General features: G+C 48.4%; 1 protein-coding gene across 1 annotated transcript; it reads left to right on the top strand.

Annotated features, from left to right (window-relative positions):
- Positions 1 to 1,374: 1,374 nt before the first annotated feature.
- On the top strand, positions 1,375 to 15,166 carry R3HCC1 (R3H domain and coiled-coil containing 1). Its single transcript, XM_072633786.1, is given in 9 exon segments — positions 1,375 to 1,440; positions 1,443 to 1,541; positions 5,287 to 5,414; positions 9,601 to 9,738; positions 10,357 to 10,945; positions 12,407 to 12,582; positions 13,462 to 13,532; positions 13,651 to 13,746; positions 14,871 to 15,166. Coding segments are annotated over 9 exon segments (1,461 nt in total). The 5' UTR covers positions 1,375 to 1,389; the 3' UTR covers positions 14,984 to 15,166.
- The last annotated feature ends 245 nt before the right edge of the window (positions 15,167 to 15,411 follow it).

Raw genomic sequence — 15,411 nt, forward strand, 5'->3', positions numbered from 1 at the left:
TTCTGTCTACTATACGATCATGCTCCTTTTTTAGCAAGGAGGCCTTGGAATGAATCACAACTTCTTTCAAAAAGAGGCTTCGATGAACCCACCTAAGATCCTGGGCACTTAGTGAACCTCACAGAGCTAAACCTGACAAGTAAAAGCAGCTGTGATCCTTCTCCTGACTATCAAGGCAGAGATGTGTGCTTTTTCCATGTGGAATTTCCATTCCCAGAATACTTTGACACATGGTGTGGCAAAGGGCAGAGCAAGGAGCCTGGGGTCAGAAGGACTCTTCTCCCTGTATTCAAATCAGTCTTCAGACACTTACTAGCTGTATGGCTCTGGACAAGCCACTTAACCCTGTTTGCCTCGGTTTCCTCATCTGTAAAATGAGTTGGAAATAGCAGACCATTCCATTATCTTTCCTAAGAAAACACTGATTGGGGTCACAAAAAGTCAGACACAACTGAACAACAAAAACAGGATAGATGGGACCTTAGAGGTGATCTCCACTTATTTTACAGATGAGGAAATTGAAACACAAAGGGAAAGTGACTTCTCCAGGATTACTCAGCAAGGTCCCAGCAGAGCAAGGTAGCATTATACATTGGAAAGAACCCTGGGTTTGGAGACAGAGGTCCTGAGTTTGAGCCCCAGAGCCCTTTGGACAATTCACTTTGGCCTCAGTTTCCTGGTCTATAAAGTGAGTGTCTTGCGTGAGAGAACCTATGAGGTCCCTTCCAGCTCTAGGTACCTATGAGTCTATGTACTACAGGTTCAGAGGTGATCTTGAAACAATGGAGCAACATTAAGGACTGCGTTTAGTAGCTGGGATTGACCAGACTTTTCCCCCTGTGTGAATGTCTATCTGTATGTCTAACTTTGCTGTCTCTCTGGTTAAGAGTTTAAACTCCTTACTGGAGGAGAGTATTTCACTCTGTGACCTCACTACCTGGCACATAATGAGACTGTAAGATCCTTGAGGACAGGCATTGGTTTTTGCCTCTTTTTGCATCCCCATTCGCTTAGCACAGTACCTGGCAAATAGTCAGCCCTTAATAAGTGTTTATTGATAGGTTATCGCTTAATAGTTGTTTAATAAATACTTTACTGAGTCGAGGGAGCGTGGGTTTGAATGCTGGGTCTGTGTGACCTCGGGCAAGTCACTTCTCTGGGACTCAGTTTCCTTAGCTGTAAAAGGAGGGGGGGGCCCTCTCGACTCTAAATCTACGATCCTGTCATGTCTGGAGGAAAGCCGGGAAGCGCAGGGAGTGTTTGGGGTGGGATCAGGTGGGGGTGCCTGGAACGGCTTCAGTTTTCTTTTCTGTAAAAGGGAGGGCTTGGACGAGGAGCGCCCCCCTAAGGTCGTGGCCAGTTGGGAACCTCTGGACGCGCCTCGTTGCCATGCCTCCCCCGGGCCGCGGGGTGGAGCTGCGGCCCCGCCCGGGGATTTGGTTTGTTTTTTTTTTTTTTTAAGGGTAGGGAGGGGCGAGTGAGGGAGAGGAGGCGGCTCAGAGGCTAGGAGTGAGCGCAGCTCCGAAGTCCGGCCGCGGTGAGTGTCCCAGGACTCGGGGGCAGTGGGGGTAGGGAGTGCCGCGCCCTGCACAAAGTGCCTGGGATGGGGGTGGGGGTTACCTGGGAGACCTCTGCCCCCCTCTCAAGTTCACGTCCTTGCTAGGGGTGGGGAGGCCCGCGAGGGAGCGAGAGTGGGGGAGGAGGCGGCGCTGCCTCCGGGTGCGTCCTCCTGGCTGGGACCCTGGAGTCCCGGGAGAGCGTGAGCGTCCCCCTCCCTCTCCCAGCGCCCGCGGGACCCCTGGCTCCCGGCAGCCCCCTCCCCTCCCTGACTGATCTAGGACCTAGCTCATCCCTTCTCCCTCCCTCTCCCCCCGCGGGGCCCTGCGGTGTAGCCCTGGACTACCTCCCGCGGCTTCCGGATGGAATGGGAGTGGCACCCCCGTGGGGTGCAGCTCTACTGGGTCATAGATGGAGATCCGATTGCCCAGAGGTCACCTAGTGCAGCTCTGCATTTTACAGAGCAGAAGTTCGAACTTCGATTGTCAGAGCTGCCAAGGGCCAAAGGACGTAGGACGTTAGAGTCACGTTGCTGTAGGATGTAAGATCTTAGAAGAGAACGTAGGATGTTAGAGTGTGGAACCACGTAGAATGTTACAGTGGACCGTAGACTGTTAGAATAGATAATAAAATGTTAGAATAGGACGTAGAATGTTACAGTAGACAGAAAGTTAGAATAGAACACGGAATGTTAGAACATAAAATGTTACAATAGATTGTAGAATGTTACAGTAGAATGTAGAATGTTACAATAAATAGAACAACATACAATGTTACAATAGAACGAAGACTTACAATAGAGACCTAGGAAGGTAGAGGAGAACTTGGGAAGTTAGAATAATCAGAGCATGCTATGTTAGACTAAAACGTGGGATGTTACATTGGACAGAATGTTAGACTAAAAAATAAATGTTAGAATAAGTGTTAACAATAGCAGTCTCTAGGTGTTGAAGAAAGTAGTTAACTAGACCTGGAGTCTATAAAATGGGACTGATAATAGTATCTACCTTGCCTGGTTATTATTAAGATACCACGAAATAGTTTTTTTATACATTAAGTCGTGCAAAACATTTTTTATATGAGCCATGCTGCAAAAGAAAACACACAAACACAAACAAGAAACATTTTTTTAAAAGTGAAAAAAATATACTTCAGTCTGCACTCAGAATTCATCAGTTCGATCTCGAGTTGGATAGAATTTTTCATCATGGATCCTTTGGAATTGTCCGAGATCGTTGTTTTGATCAGAGTAGCTAAATCTTTCACAGTTGATCACCCTTACAGTGTTACTGTTACTGTGTTCACTGTACCACGACTCATTCAGCCATTCTCCAGTTGATCAGCATCCCCTCGATTTTCAGTTGTTTGCCATCATAAAAAGAGCTGCTATAAATATTTTTGCACAAACAGACCCTTTACCCTTTTCTTTGATGTCTTTAGGAAACAGACTTAGTAGTACCATTGCTAGGTCAAAGGGTATGCACAGTTCAATAGCCCTTTGGCCATAGTTCCAAATTGTTCTCCAGAATGGTTGGACTAGTTCACAGCTCTACCAACAATGTATTAGTGTCCCAATTTTTGCACATCCCCTTCAGCATTTGTCATTTCCCTTTTCTGTAATGTTATCTAATCTCATAGTTGTGAGGTGGTATCTCAGAACTGTTTTAATTTGCATTTCAATGAGATAATGTTTGTAAAGCACTTTTCAGACTTTAAAGTGCTATACAAATACTAGCAGTTATATATTAATATTATTGTTACTAGAATACAGTGATTCCCCTGGAAGCATCCTGGAATGGGAAATAGAATGTCAGGGCTGATGGGGAACTTAGTAGTCCTTTCATCCAACCATCAGTTTACAGAAGAAACTGTAGACTGTAGGATGTCAGAGTTGGAAGAGGTCTTACAATCCGGAATGTTGAACTGTAAGAAATAGAATGTCTGAGTTGAGAAACCTTAGACGACCTCTAGTGGTAAAGTCGGTAGAGTGCTGTGCAAACTTGTCCTTTTTCCATACCTTTGTACTGCCTGTGCTCCATGCCCCAGACAGACACATACACTATCCTCTCTGCAAGAAGTACTTCCTGGACTCCACCTGCTAGTGTCTGTCATCCCTCCCCAACTGCCTCCTCTTTCCGGTGTGTTTATACCCACATCGTGACTCCCACAAGAGAGTGTTAGGAATAGGGGTTGTTTCATTTTTGTGCATCTCTCTCCCCACACTTTGCACCCCACATAGGGCTTGGCACATAGTTGGTACTTAATATAAGCGTATCAATTAATTGGCTTGAAATCAGGGGATGAATCTCCTGCCTTAGACACTTCTCAGCTGGCTCACCCCAGACAATTTGACCTTTTCTGTTCAAATGAAAAGGTAGAATGATATTCATTCCAAAGTGCCTTTCAGTTCCAAATTCATATTCCCAGGATTCCTCATTTTACAGAGGAGGCATTAAAACAATTGGATGTCAGATCTGCAAAGAATCAAACTCACAATGATATAACAAAAGATTAAATGTCAGAGCTGGGGAGGACCTTAGAGGTCATTTAGTCCAGTGTTTCTTCAACTTTGGGTCTAGGCCCCATATAGGATTGTTGAAAAATTTGGCAACAGTAAAAGGTTTTGGAATGCACAATAACCAAAATTAATTAAAAATCTAATGAGTAATGAATCTGAGGTGTTTCTGGCAGTGCTTGCCTGTGTCCCATCACACAACTTCAAGGTAGTCTTGGTTCTGAACACACGGCATGCACACGTTGCACCACACATGCTGTCACACTGATGAATGCTGCCAAAATGTGGAAAGGGGTCACGAGCAGAAAAAGTTTAAGAAGCCCTGATCTAGTCCAGGCTTCTCATTTTATTAAAAATAAACTCAAAGGAGTTTAAGCAGTGTGTCTTAAGTCACATAGCTCCTAAGTAGCAAAGATCATTTGGAAGCCCAGGTCCTCCGGCTTCAACACAAGTGGGGTAGGGGTCAAGGGGGGGAACAAGCATTTGTTAGCACTCACTATGTGCCAAGCACCATGCTAAGCACCTTTACAAATATTATCTCACTTGATCCTTTCAGCAGTCCTGAGAGGTAGGTGCTGTTATTATTCCAGTTTTACAGGTGAGGAAACTAAGACAGAGAGGGGTTAGGTGACTTGCTCAGAGTCACGCAGTTAAGGTTTGAACTCAGGTCTTAGACTCTAAGCCCAGTGCTCCGATAATAATATTATAATGACATTTGCTTGACCTACCTCACCCGTTCTTTTTGAGGATTAAATGACATTGGAGATGAACACACTTGGTCACCATGGTAGGTGGAGGCAAGGCCTAGGTGAATTCCACTTTGCTTCCAAGCATGTGGCCAGACATCAAACCCAGTCCTCCTAACTCTAGGCCAGAACTCACCGCCAAATCCCAGCAAGTTCTGTAGTATGGAGGTACTTGGAGGTTTTGTATGCAAAGCTGTTGGTGGCAAATGTTCCATATAGATTTGGACTGTGGTCATAGGCTGTTGGCATCATAGTTCTAGGGACATCAGAGGCCATTGATCTCATTTTACAGATGGAGAAGCCAGAGGTGAAGTAACCTGCCCCATATCAGGTTTTTTTCCTCAGTACAGTAAGACTGATGGTCCTTTCCTTCCCCCTGGGGCTTCTTGGAAGGGAGAACTTGGATCCTTTTTCTCATCATTCTCGAGTTCATTGTCTTTTGTTAAAATTTCTTGGTCTTTTGTGCAGGACTCCTCAGAGTTCACCCTGGCACTTCTCAGCCTGGATGGTGTCATCCTCTCCCCAACAGAGAATGACTTTGTGCTCCGTGTCAGAGAGGAACTGGACCGATTCCTCCTGCAGAAACAGCTGTCCAGGTGAGATAGCTTGGGGGCAGAGAGCCTGGAGAAGTACTGCTGCCAATCCACTTCCCTCTCAGCATACAAGGTGGTGCTTGATTTCAGTATCTGCACTCACCCCTCCATTTCCTCTCACCCAGATCAGTTCACATGTAGGAAGTAATTAGCTACAGTTAAGAAGGTGTTTTCTGTAGCCACATTAAATAAAAGGAAACCTTGACCCAGAGAGGGTTCAGGGTCGAGAACCTTGACCATCTTTGCCCAAGAGAGACAGCGTGGCATAGCTGGAGTGTTGGCTTTGGAATCAGGAAGAGCTGGGTTTGTGTCCTGCTGCTTACGTGTGTTAGCTTTGTGATCATATGAGTCATTTAGACTTTGCTGAGGCTCAGTGTCCTTGTCTCTGAAATGGGAGTAATAATACCTATGGCACTCATCTCACAGGGTGGCTGTAATTACAGTAGCTAACATTTACACAGCGTCTTACAAATATCTCATTTGATCCTTGCAAAAACCCTGTGAAGATGACTTGGTGTCATTTATGTACATGTACGTTATAATATAAGCTTCTTGAGACAGGGACTTTTCTCTGTATCCCCAGCACTTAGCAGAGTGCCTGGCACATAGTGAATGTGCTTCGTGGATGCTTATTGATGGACTAAATCAGTCTCCGATCTCCTTATCAGATGAGATAATTTACATAAAATACTTTTCCACCTTTAAAGCAGTATATTTTCAGGGGCACAGTAAATAGAGCACTGGACCTAAGTCAGGATGATGCGGGTTCAAATCTAACCTCAGACACTTCCTAGTTGTGTGATCCTGGGCAAGTAATTTTACTCTGTTTGCCTCGGTTTGCTCATCTTTAAAACTGGGATGATATGACACCTACCTCTCAGGGTTCTGGTGAGGAACAAATAAGAATTATTTACCAAAAAAAATGTGCTTAGCTCAGCACCTGGCTGTTATTTGCCCTTTTTTCTCAAAAAGGACCATGACATCAGGGAGGTGATGCTGTTATATGCAAGTGAATTTGATGTAAGTAAGGGAGGACTGTGCAAAACCACCAGCCTCACTTTCTCCTTCAGAGTTGTCTGTGTCCAGTGTCAAGATAGAGATCAGAAAATCTGGAGATGGCTCTGGATGCAGTGGGAGACCTTGGCCTTTCTAAGCTAAGGTCTTTAACTGGTCTCAGTTTGACTGGGTAACACCCATTCAGTGATTAAGGCTAGGTAAGAAAGGAGACAGAGTGGCTTCTTTAACGTTGTCAAAAAAAATCAAAGTGGGAGGGGAAGACACTGAGGGTTTTTGGCCAAAACAGAAACAATTGCTAATTACATTCACTCTGAGCCAGTCAGGGCCCAAACTATGACCAAGAAGGACTTGACCTGGGGCCTCTTGTTGGCCAGTCAATGAGAGCCAGGGTGATTGGGTTTAAGGTCTGGTCCTTAAGGGAAAAAAGGGTTTCAGTGGTCAAAATGTGCATTCCTTTGGGCAGAATACCCTCAGGTACGAGTATGATACCCTGTGTGGACAGAGGAAAAAGAAATAAAGGAAAGGAGGAAGGGAGAGAAAGAAGGGAGAAAGGAAGGAGGGAGGCAGAGAGGGAGAGAGGAAGGAAGGAAGGAGCAAGCTGTGTTGCCCAACTGGCCAGTTCCAGTGGGGTCTCCAGTGGGACAGCTCTGATTCCTACTCATAGAGGTTGTGGTTTGTCCTTGGTTCTCTAAGAGGACCATGACATCAGGAAGGTGATGCTGTCACATACAAGTGAGTTGAATTTAAGTGAGGGAGGGCTGTGCTGTGCAAAATCACCAGCCTCACTTTTTCCTCCAGAGCCATCTGGGTCCAGTAGTGAGATATAGATCAGGACAACTCACAGTGCCTGGCACCCTTTAAAACACTAGCTGTCTAAGTGGATTATCACCATTATTACTGATCAGGGGCAGGTAGGTTGTGTAGTGGACAGAGTGCCTGGCCTAGAGTCAGGAATACCTGAGTTCAAATCCAGCTTTAGACACTTTCTTAGACACGTGACCCTGGGCAAGTCACTCCCCTGTTTTCCTCAGTTTCCTCATCTGTAAAATGAGAAGGAAATGGCAAACCCCTGCAGTATCTGTGCCAAGAAAACTCTCAATGGGGTCTTGATGATATTGATCTGTTCATCTTAACCCTCAGGATCAGGACTTTAGATCTGGATGAGACCTGAGAGGTCATCCAGTCCAACTCCTTGCTTTATAGTCAGTCAGTCAACAAACACTTCCTTTGTCCCAGGCATGGCTGAGCACTCAGATGCCCAAGACATTGAATTGCCCAGGGTCAAACAGTTAGTATGTGTCTGGGGCAGGATTCAAACCTGGCCCTCATGAGTCCAAATCCAGTGCTCTGTTCCCATCCCCACCCCAGCCCCAGTCTCACTGACTGCAAAGCCTGATTCAAATGAGTCCCAAGTGTTCTCAGTGCCCTGTGCTGACTGTGATCAAGCTCAGCCCAGGTCCTAATAGGCTCGGCCCCTCTCATCTCTATTTTTTCCCCTGCCACTGATGAGCCTTGTGACCACAGACAAGTCATTTCTCTTGTCAGGGCCTCACTTGACTCATCTGAGAAGTGAAGATGTCAGATGAGGTGGCTAGATCCCTTTCTAGCTGCACTATTTTGTGCGTGTGGCATGGTGCAGCAGACAGACTCCTGTATTTAGGATGCCAGCTGTTGCGCTGGTGATTTCTGAGCCTCACTGTGACCTTGGGCAAATAGCATGGCCTCTCTCAGCCTCAGTTTCCTATCTGTAAAATGAGGGGCATAGACTGGACAACTTCGGATGGCCCTCCTGGGTCTGAGTCAATGCTAGTACAATGGCCCACCTCCTTGGAAAGATCCTAGGTCCTCTGCTCTCTCCTTCCCCAGCCCTGATGAGAACAGCAGATCCTTACACAGTGCTTTCTTTTGAACCTCTAAACAACCCCATGAGGTAGCTAGTATGGTCATTGCTCTGCCCATCCCACGGATGGTGGGACTGAGGTTCAGAAAAACAAAGATGTGCTCTGGGTCACACAGTTAAGAAGAGGGACTGACCTTGGAGCGAGAAAACTCAGGGTTCAGACCCACAGTAGCTGCATGACCTCAAGCAAGAAACTAATCCCCTCTGGGCCTCAGTTTCCTCATTTACAAAATGAAGGGTTGTACCAGATGACCTCCCAAGGTCCTTTCTTGTGCTGCTGTGTGTGTGGGGGTGGGGGAGGGTGGGGGGGTGGGAAGCCTTGTATTAGCATTGCAGAGATGCTCAAATGTTCCCAAGGTCTTAGAATTTGAGAGTGGGAGGAACCTTGGAGGCTGGTCAGTCCTGACAAGTGATCTTAGGGTCTCTGTGTGAAGACCTTCAAAGAGGGGGAGCCAGCACCCCCCCCCCCCATGCTGCCCTGCAGCTTAGGCTTGGTCCATATAACAGGCCCTCAGGGACTTGAAGATGGTTCTTGTGTTCCTGAGGCTCTTCTCCACACTCAACCTCCTAAGTTCCTTCAAGTAGCCACCAGATTATATGAACTAAAGACCCTTCTTTGCCCTGGCCTCCCTAAACTGTAGTGCCCAGGAATGAGTCCAATATGGCAGATTTGGGCAGATGCCAATAAGACAGTCACCTTCTTCTTCCTTGAACCTATGCCCCTGAAAACTGTGCTCTAAAAGTGGCCTGAGTGAACTAATAAATGAAAAGGCACTTGTGAGCACCTACTCTGTGCCAGGCACGTTACTAGGCATCAGAAATGCAAATAGAAAGGTGGGTTGGCCCTGCCCACAAGGAACTTCTGGGGGAAACAGTGGAAAAGGTGATGTGTCTGGGGAGGTACAGAGATTGTGGGGAGAGACTTTCATATGGCAGTAGTGGTGTTAATTGGGCTGGGGGGAGTTGCAGGGGGTGGGGGTGGGGGGAGACAGGCCCCAGTACCTCAGTGAGTTGGTTCTAGATGGGATTTGAAGTATGGGGCTGGTTGGATATAGTGGGTTAGGAGACAGTGAAGGATCAGGAGGTGGGGTGGGATTGGGGGGGCTTCCTCCTCCTTCCCTTTCAGTCCTCCTGAGCTCCTTCTAATGGTTCTCAGGGCTACTGCTTTGGAGGGAGCCGCTTTGCTCCCCTCTCCCTTCCAGCCCAGGACAGCACTAAGGGATCCCCCAGGGATGGGAAGCAGCCTGACTAATGCCCTCACACCTTCCACAGAGTGCTTCTTTTCCCACCCGTCTCGAGTCGCCTCCGGTACTTGATCCACCGAACGGCGGAGAATTTCAATCTTCTGAGCAGCTTCTCAGTTGGGGAAGGTTGGAAGAGGAGGACAGTCATCTGTCACCTGGACAGCAGGTGTGAAGCCCGGCTCCCCAGGGCTGCAGTCCTGGTGGAATGTGGCCTCTCCCACTCTGCTGGTGAACTCTGGGACCCAGCTTCTGAATGGAGAACACCTTTGGGGGCCTGGGAGCCAGGGACCCTTTGGGACATGGCCCCTGCTGTGGTCTTGAGCCATTTTCTTATCAAAACAGGCACTACATTGGCTTTGTAAACCATGTAAAGGCTGCTGGCCTCTCCAGCAGGAGCCAGTCTGGCATGTATTGACTGTGTGACTCCAGGCAAGGTCACAGGTTGCAAATCAGAAGACCTGACTTTGATCCCCAGTTTTGCCTTTCACTATCTCAGTGACTTTGGGCAAGTTACTTCAACTTTCTGTACCTCAGTTTCCTCATCTGTAAAAGGAGGAGATTGGACTTAATGACCCCTAAGGTCCCCATCAACTTCAGATCTGTGGTCCTATAATCCTATTACATCACCTTTCCAGGCTTTCATATTTTCGTCTATAAAATGGGAACAAGACTGCCTTCCCTCCTTGAATTTCAGGGCTCTTTTCCTTCCAGTGCTACAGAAATGAGAGTTATTGTTGGAGTGACGTGGCCACATAGAACACTTCTTCTCCCACTTTGCTTCTAGGTTACCGAATTTGGATAACTTCTCTCCTTCCCAGCCGATCCCTGGCCGCCAGGGCAAGCCCCGAAGGCCTCGGGCCAGCTTTGCCCAGGAAGCAGCCCCTGGATCCCGGGCTCCACGGCAGTTCCGGAGGCAGCGTGGCCGCAAACCTGACCAGGCCCTGTACGTGCCTCGAGCGCTGCGCAGGAAGTCTGAACAAGCTTCGGACCTGGCCCCGCTAGAGGCAGATATTGGAGATGGCCTTGGGAACGCAGCTGGCGTGATCCCAGATGAATCCAAAGACATGGGCAGTAAAGACCAGGATGCTGACCCTGACCCTACACTCCCCCATCAGGCAGTGCCCGGAGTGGCAGGAGATGTAAAAGACCAGAACCAAATGGCGACAGGTGAGCCTAAGCCAGAGGACTCAGTTGAACTGGCTCCCCCTGGCTCTAAGAGCCAGTCACAGGAGGCAGACTGCCAGGAGACAATGGATCAACTCAGCTCCAGTCTTCAGCTCTCTCTGGAGGACAAGAGGAAGACCCTCCTAGTGAAGAGTGTGGAGGAGGATGGCAACTGTTCAGAAGATGAGTGTGATGAGTTGATACAGGAGGTGAGAGGCCCCTAAGGTCCTGAGATGGGCTATCATAGACAGGGTGGCTGGGTGGAGGGGGCAGGGCCATAGGCAGGAGGTCATGGGATGGCAGCTTGTCAGTGCTGGGAGGGACTCTGGGATGTGGATGAGAAGGAAACTGAGGGAGATGTCACTTAAGTGACTTGGTCAAAGTCGCACAGCTAGGAAGTATCTGAGGTCAGATTTGAACTCAGGCCTTCCTGACTCCATGGCAGCACCCACCTGGGTGGCCTAGGGAAGAGCCTAGGGTGGAACAGGTGGCATTCATGTCCGTTTTAGATAGGGAAACTGAAAGGGTTTTATGACTTGCCCAGTTGGGATGGTTGAAGTGGGACCCAAATCTCTCTCAACCCAGCTCTCAGTTTACCCCCATGCTAGGGAAGGATCATATCATTAGCCCCTTCCTTCTAACCCATATACATCCACAAAACAAACCAACCCACTCCATTCCTTCAAAAGTCCCTCCACAACTGTAAGAAATTGCATCCAGAAACTCCCGGAGAGATTTTGGTGTGACATATTTGGGACAAAAATAGCCTCCTCAGTCACTGACTCCAACCCCCTAAGGCCCAGGACCATCCAGGCGGTACGTGCTGGAGGGACGGTTTTGAGCCCAAGGCTCCTGACTCCATGGCCAAAGTGTGTTCTGCCCCACCCCCACCCCCACAGGGCTATTGCCCCTCATGTTCATCTCAAGTGTCAGAGGAACATTGGGAGGGACTTGAAAGATCAGTGGGTCCAAGCCCAATGGGGAGAGCTAAGAGCCGGAGCTCACCCAGAGAAGGGCAGGTGTTGTAGTGGGTGGGACCAGCCTCTGAGCCGGAAAGAGCCAGGCTATGTCTCACCTCAGACACAGCAGGGGTGCCTCCAGCCACTCCCTTTGACACAAGTTGCCAGTCGTTGTGGATTTGCCTTCATGGAGGAAATGGCCCAAACTAGGAGTCCCTCCCAACTGTAAGTCTAGACTAGTCCACAGACATGTGTACATGTCTCTCACACTGTGCACATTTGTAGCACTATACACAGTCATACATACCGGTTGGGCATGTGTGCCTACTCATGCATATGATACATAAGACACACTGTACCACACTCATATGTGAAGTACTTGTATGCCTACCATGTGCATGCACACACATACATATACACACATACTCATACTTGCACATACAGCACACTCATATGCATGAACACTCACTTCTACATGCTTGCACACATATACTCAGCCTACATGTACATACAGCACATTTCACCCCTACGTGCTTGCACACACATTCACCTATGCACACTAATTCACACCTACACACATATAGTCCCCATTCTCTGAGTCCATACAGAGGGGTTCTCTGTGCTCCTGCCAGGCACCATTTTATCGACTCCACTAGCCCCCTTGTCTTGGGCAGGCCTCCCCAAAGACTCTCCCTTCTGGCCTGTTCCCAGATCATGGACAACATGATTGACCAAGAGATTCAGATTGAGAAGATCCACTTGGACAGCTGCTACTTGGCAGATGAACAGTCATGGGGGGAGAGTGGCTTTGGCCATGTGGTAGAAATCTATGACTTTGAGCCTTCCTTGAAGACAGAAGACCTCATGGAGGCGTTTTCAGAATTTCAGTGAGTGGATGACGGGAGCCGAGGCCAGGGTGGGCTTTGGGCTGGAGTGACAAGGAGCCAGTGTGGCAACCCTGGACATGCATCACCAGAGGGTGAATCCCTCTTTTCTTCTGCTCCTGCAGGCCTCCATCCCTGTCATTGCAGAGGTCAGGCTGGCCTGCTCAGTGTGAGACTGGGGTTGGCAGGGGCCAGGTGTGGGCATGTCCTTACTCCATGTGGGAGAGCAACTCAGCAATATTCTGGGGGAAGGGCTTGGGCTTTGAGGGGACCTGGGTTCAGATGCTGCCTCAGCCACCTACTGTGACTATGACAGACTCCCTCAGCCTCAGTTTCTTCATATGTAAGAGGAGGGGTTGGACATGGTGCCGTCTGAGGACTCTTCCAGCTTATACTCATGATCCTGTGAAACCACTTCACTTCATTCAGCCTCAGTTTCCCCATCCTTGGAATGAGGGATCTGTATCCTGTGGTTCCTGCCATCTGGTCTTTGGACATTTTTTTTCTCATCTGTAAAATGAGGGGAGTTAGAGTCAGTGACTGCATATCTTCCAGCTCTAAATTCATGGCCCCTTCCCAATAGTGATAATTGCAACAATTCTCATCTGCATAATTATTTAAGATTTGCAAAGCACTTTACAAATACCATTTCATTTGTGCCTTCCGTCAGCCCTGGGAAATAAGTGCTGTTATTCAGCCCAATTTACAGACGAAGAAACTGAGGATCTGAGAAATTAAGTGATGTGTTAAGGGGGGGGTCATATAGTAGAGAATGGGGCATGTTTGGGGATTGGAAGAGGGAAGATTCCTGGGAGGTTTTGGGAAAGAAAGCTTTTGTCCACTTGTATTTTCTTAACTCTGATGTGTCTTCTTTCCCCACAGGGAGAAGGGGTTCAAGATCCAGTGGGTGGATGACACTCATGCATTAGGCATCTTTCCTTGCCTGGCATCAGGTAATGGACCTTTCAATGTGGAGGCTCCTCACACCTTCCCAGGCCCCCAGGTGAGGCCTCCCTCGAGGGAAGGTCAGGGAGGAGTTCGGTGACATCAAGGTGTGTTCTCTCTCTGCAGCCAATGAAGCCTTGAGCAGAGATTTCCCAGCACTAAAGATCCGTCCCCTCACTCAGGGAACCAAACAGTCCAAGTTCAAAGCCCTCCAGCATCCAAGTAAGACACCATCTCAGGGTTATTGTGAAGAGCATATGACATAATGTTTGTAAAGTGCTATAACATCATTATTATCATTATTGGAGGCAGAAGTGGGGCCATATTCAGAATACTGGGTTTATAGTGTGAAGATTCGCTTTTCTTGCTAGCTGTGTGACACTGGTCACATAATGTAGCCTCTATGGGCCTTGGTGCCTTGGCCTAGAACTGGCTGGATGGCCTCCTAAGGTCCTTTTGGGCTCCAAGGCCCAAAATGCTGTGGGAGTTGTGTGCTCTTTTTGGTTGGGGGTGAGGGGAGAAAACATGGATGCAACAGAGCAGACCTCCCTCCCACCCTAGTTCCCTGGGGTGTCACCCCCTAGTTCTCTCCTTGCTTCCTGATGGTTGCTCAGACAGGGGCTCCCTGGTGAGCCCTGGATGATGGGTACCAGGGCCAACGCCTAGCCTGGGATTCTAGGAGACTTTGGAGGGTGATGGTCCTGACTGTCAGCCTAGGGTTTGGGGGGATGCCACACTTCAGCGCTTCCTAAACTGTATGTGCTTGGGGAAGTAATTTCATGTCTGTGGGCCTTGGTTCCTTAGCTGTAAAATGGGGAGAATCATCTTAGTCAACATTTATTAAGCGCTTATATGTCTGGTGCTGTGCTGTGTGAGGAACACAGGGGAAAAGATGTGTTTTAAGGGGGGAAAGCTTTAGAAATGAGAATCACTTCTGAATAATTGTTTTGAAAATGCCCCTGCTTTACAGGCAGGGAAATTGAGAGAGAGAGAGAGAGAGACAGAGAGAGAGAGAGAGAGAGAGAGAGAGAGAGAGAGAGAGAGAGAGAGAGAGACAGAGAGACAGAGAGACAGAGAGACAGAGACAGAGAGACAGAGAGAGAGAGACAGAGAGAGAGAGACAGAGAGAGACAGAGAGACAGAGACAGAGAGAGAGAGAGAGAGAGAGAGAGAGAGAGAGAGAGAGAGAGAGAGAGAGAGAGAGAGAGAGGTTTTATTCCAGTCTAGGCAGAGAGGAAGAAGCTTGGTGTCTGAGAGTCAGGGGCCTCCACAGGAGGATCTCCCAAGGGTCTCAGAAAGCTGCGGTTCAACCTACAAAAAGATGACACTCTCACTGTTGCTTTCAGAGCTCCTGCATTTGGCCAAGGAACGACCACAGACCAGCACTGCTGTGGCCCGGAGGCTAGTGGCCCGGGCCCTGGGCCTCCAGAAGAAGCACAGAGAACAGGCCCAGCCTTGAGTTGCCTCACTTTCCAGCAGAGAAGCCTCGGACCCAAACTTCAAGGCTCTGGGGGCTGGCCCCCCTTAGACCAGGTCCAAGGACCAGCTCCAGTCAACAGCCATCACCGAAAGGGCCCAAGCCTGGTGGCCTTCAGTATATTTTTAGATGCTGAGAAGGAAATTAAAAATGGACTAGATTAAAGTTGTATTGTCTTTTCCTTAATGCCCCATCCATGATAAATGGGCCATCTTCCCCCTAGGATGCTAGTCCCGGCTGGTTCCCTGCTGGATGGCTTAAGGACCCGGGTGGAAGAAATAGAAAGGGAGGAGGGGAGGCTGAGACTTGGCCTGGAAGCCTTTCTGCCCAAATCCAGATCCTTCACTGGGTCTTCCTACCCTTCCTATTCTCCTTTAACAGCAGAGTACGACCCAGTATCCTTCCTCATT

This window comes from Notamacropus eugenii, chromosome 1 (assembly GCF_028372415.1).
Source record: "Notamacropus eugenii isolate mMacEug1 chromosome 1, mMacEug1.pri_v2, whole genome shotgun sequence".
NCBI classification, from domain to species: Eukaryota; Metazoa; Chordata; class Mammalia; order Diprotodontia; family Macropodidae; genus Notamacropus; species Notamacropus eugenii.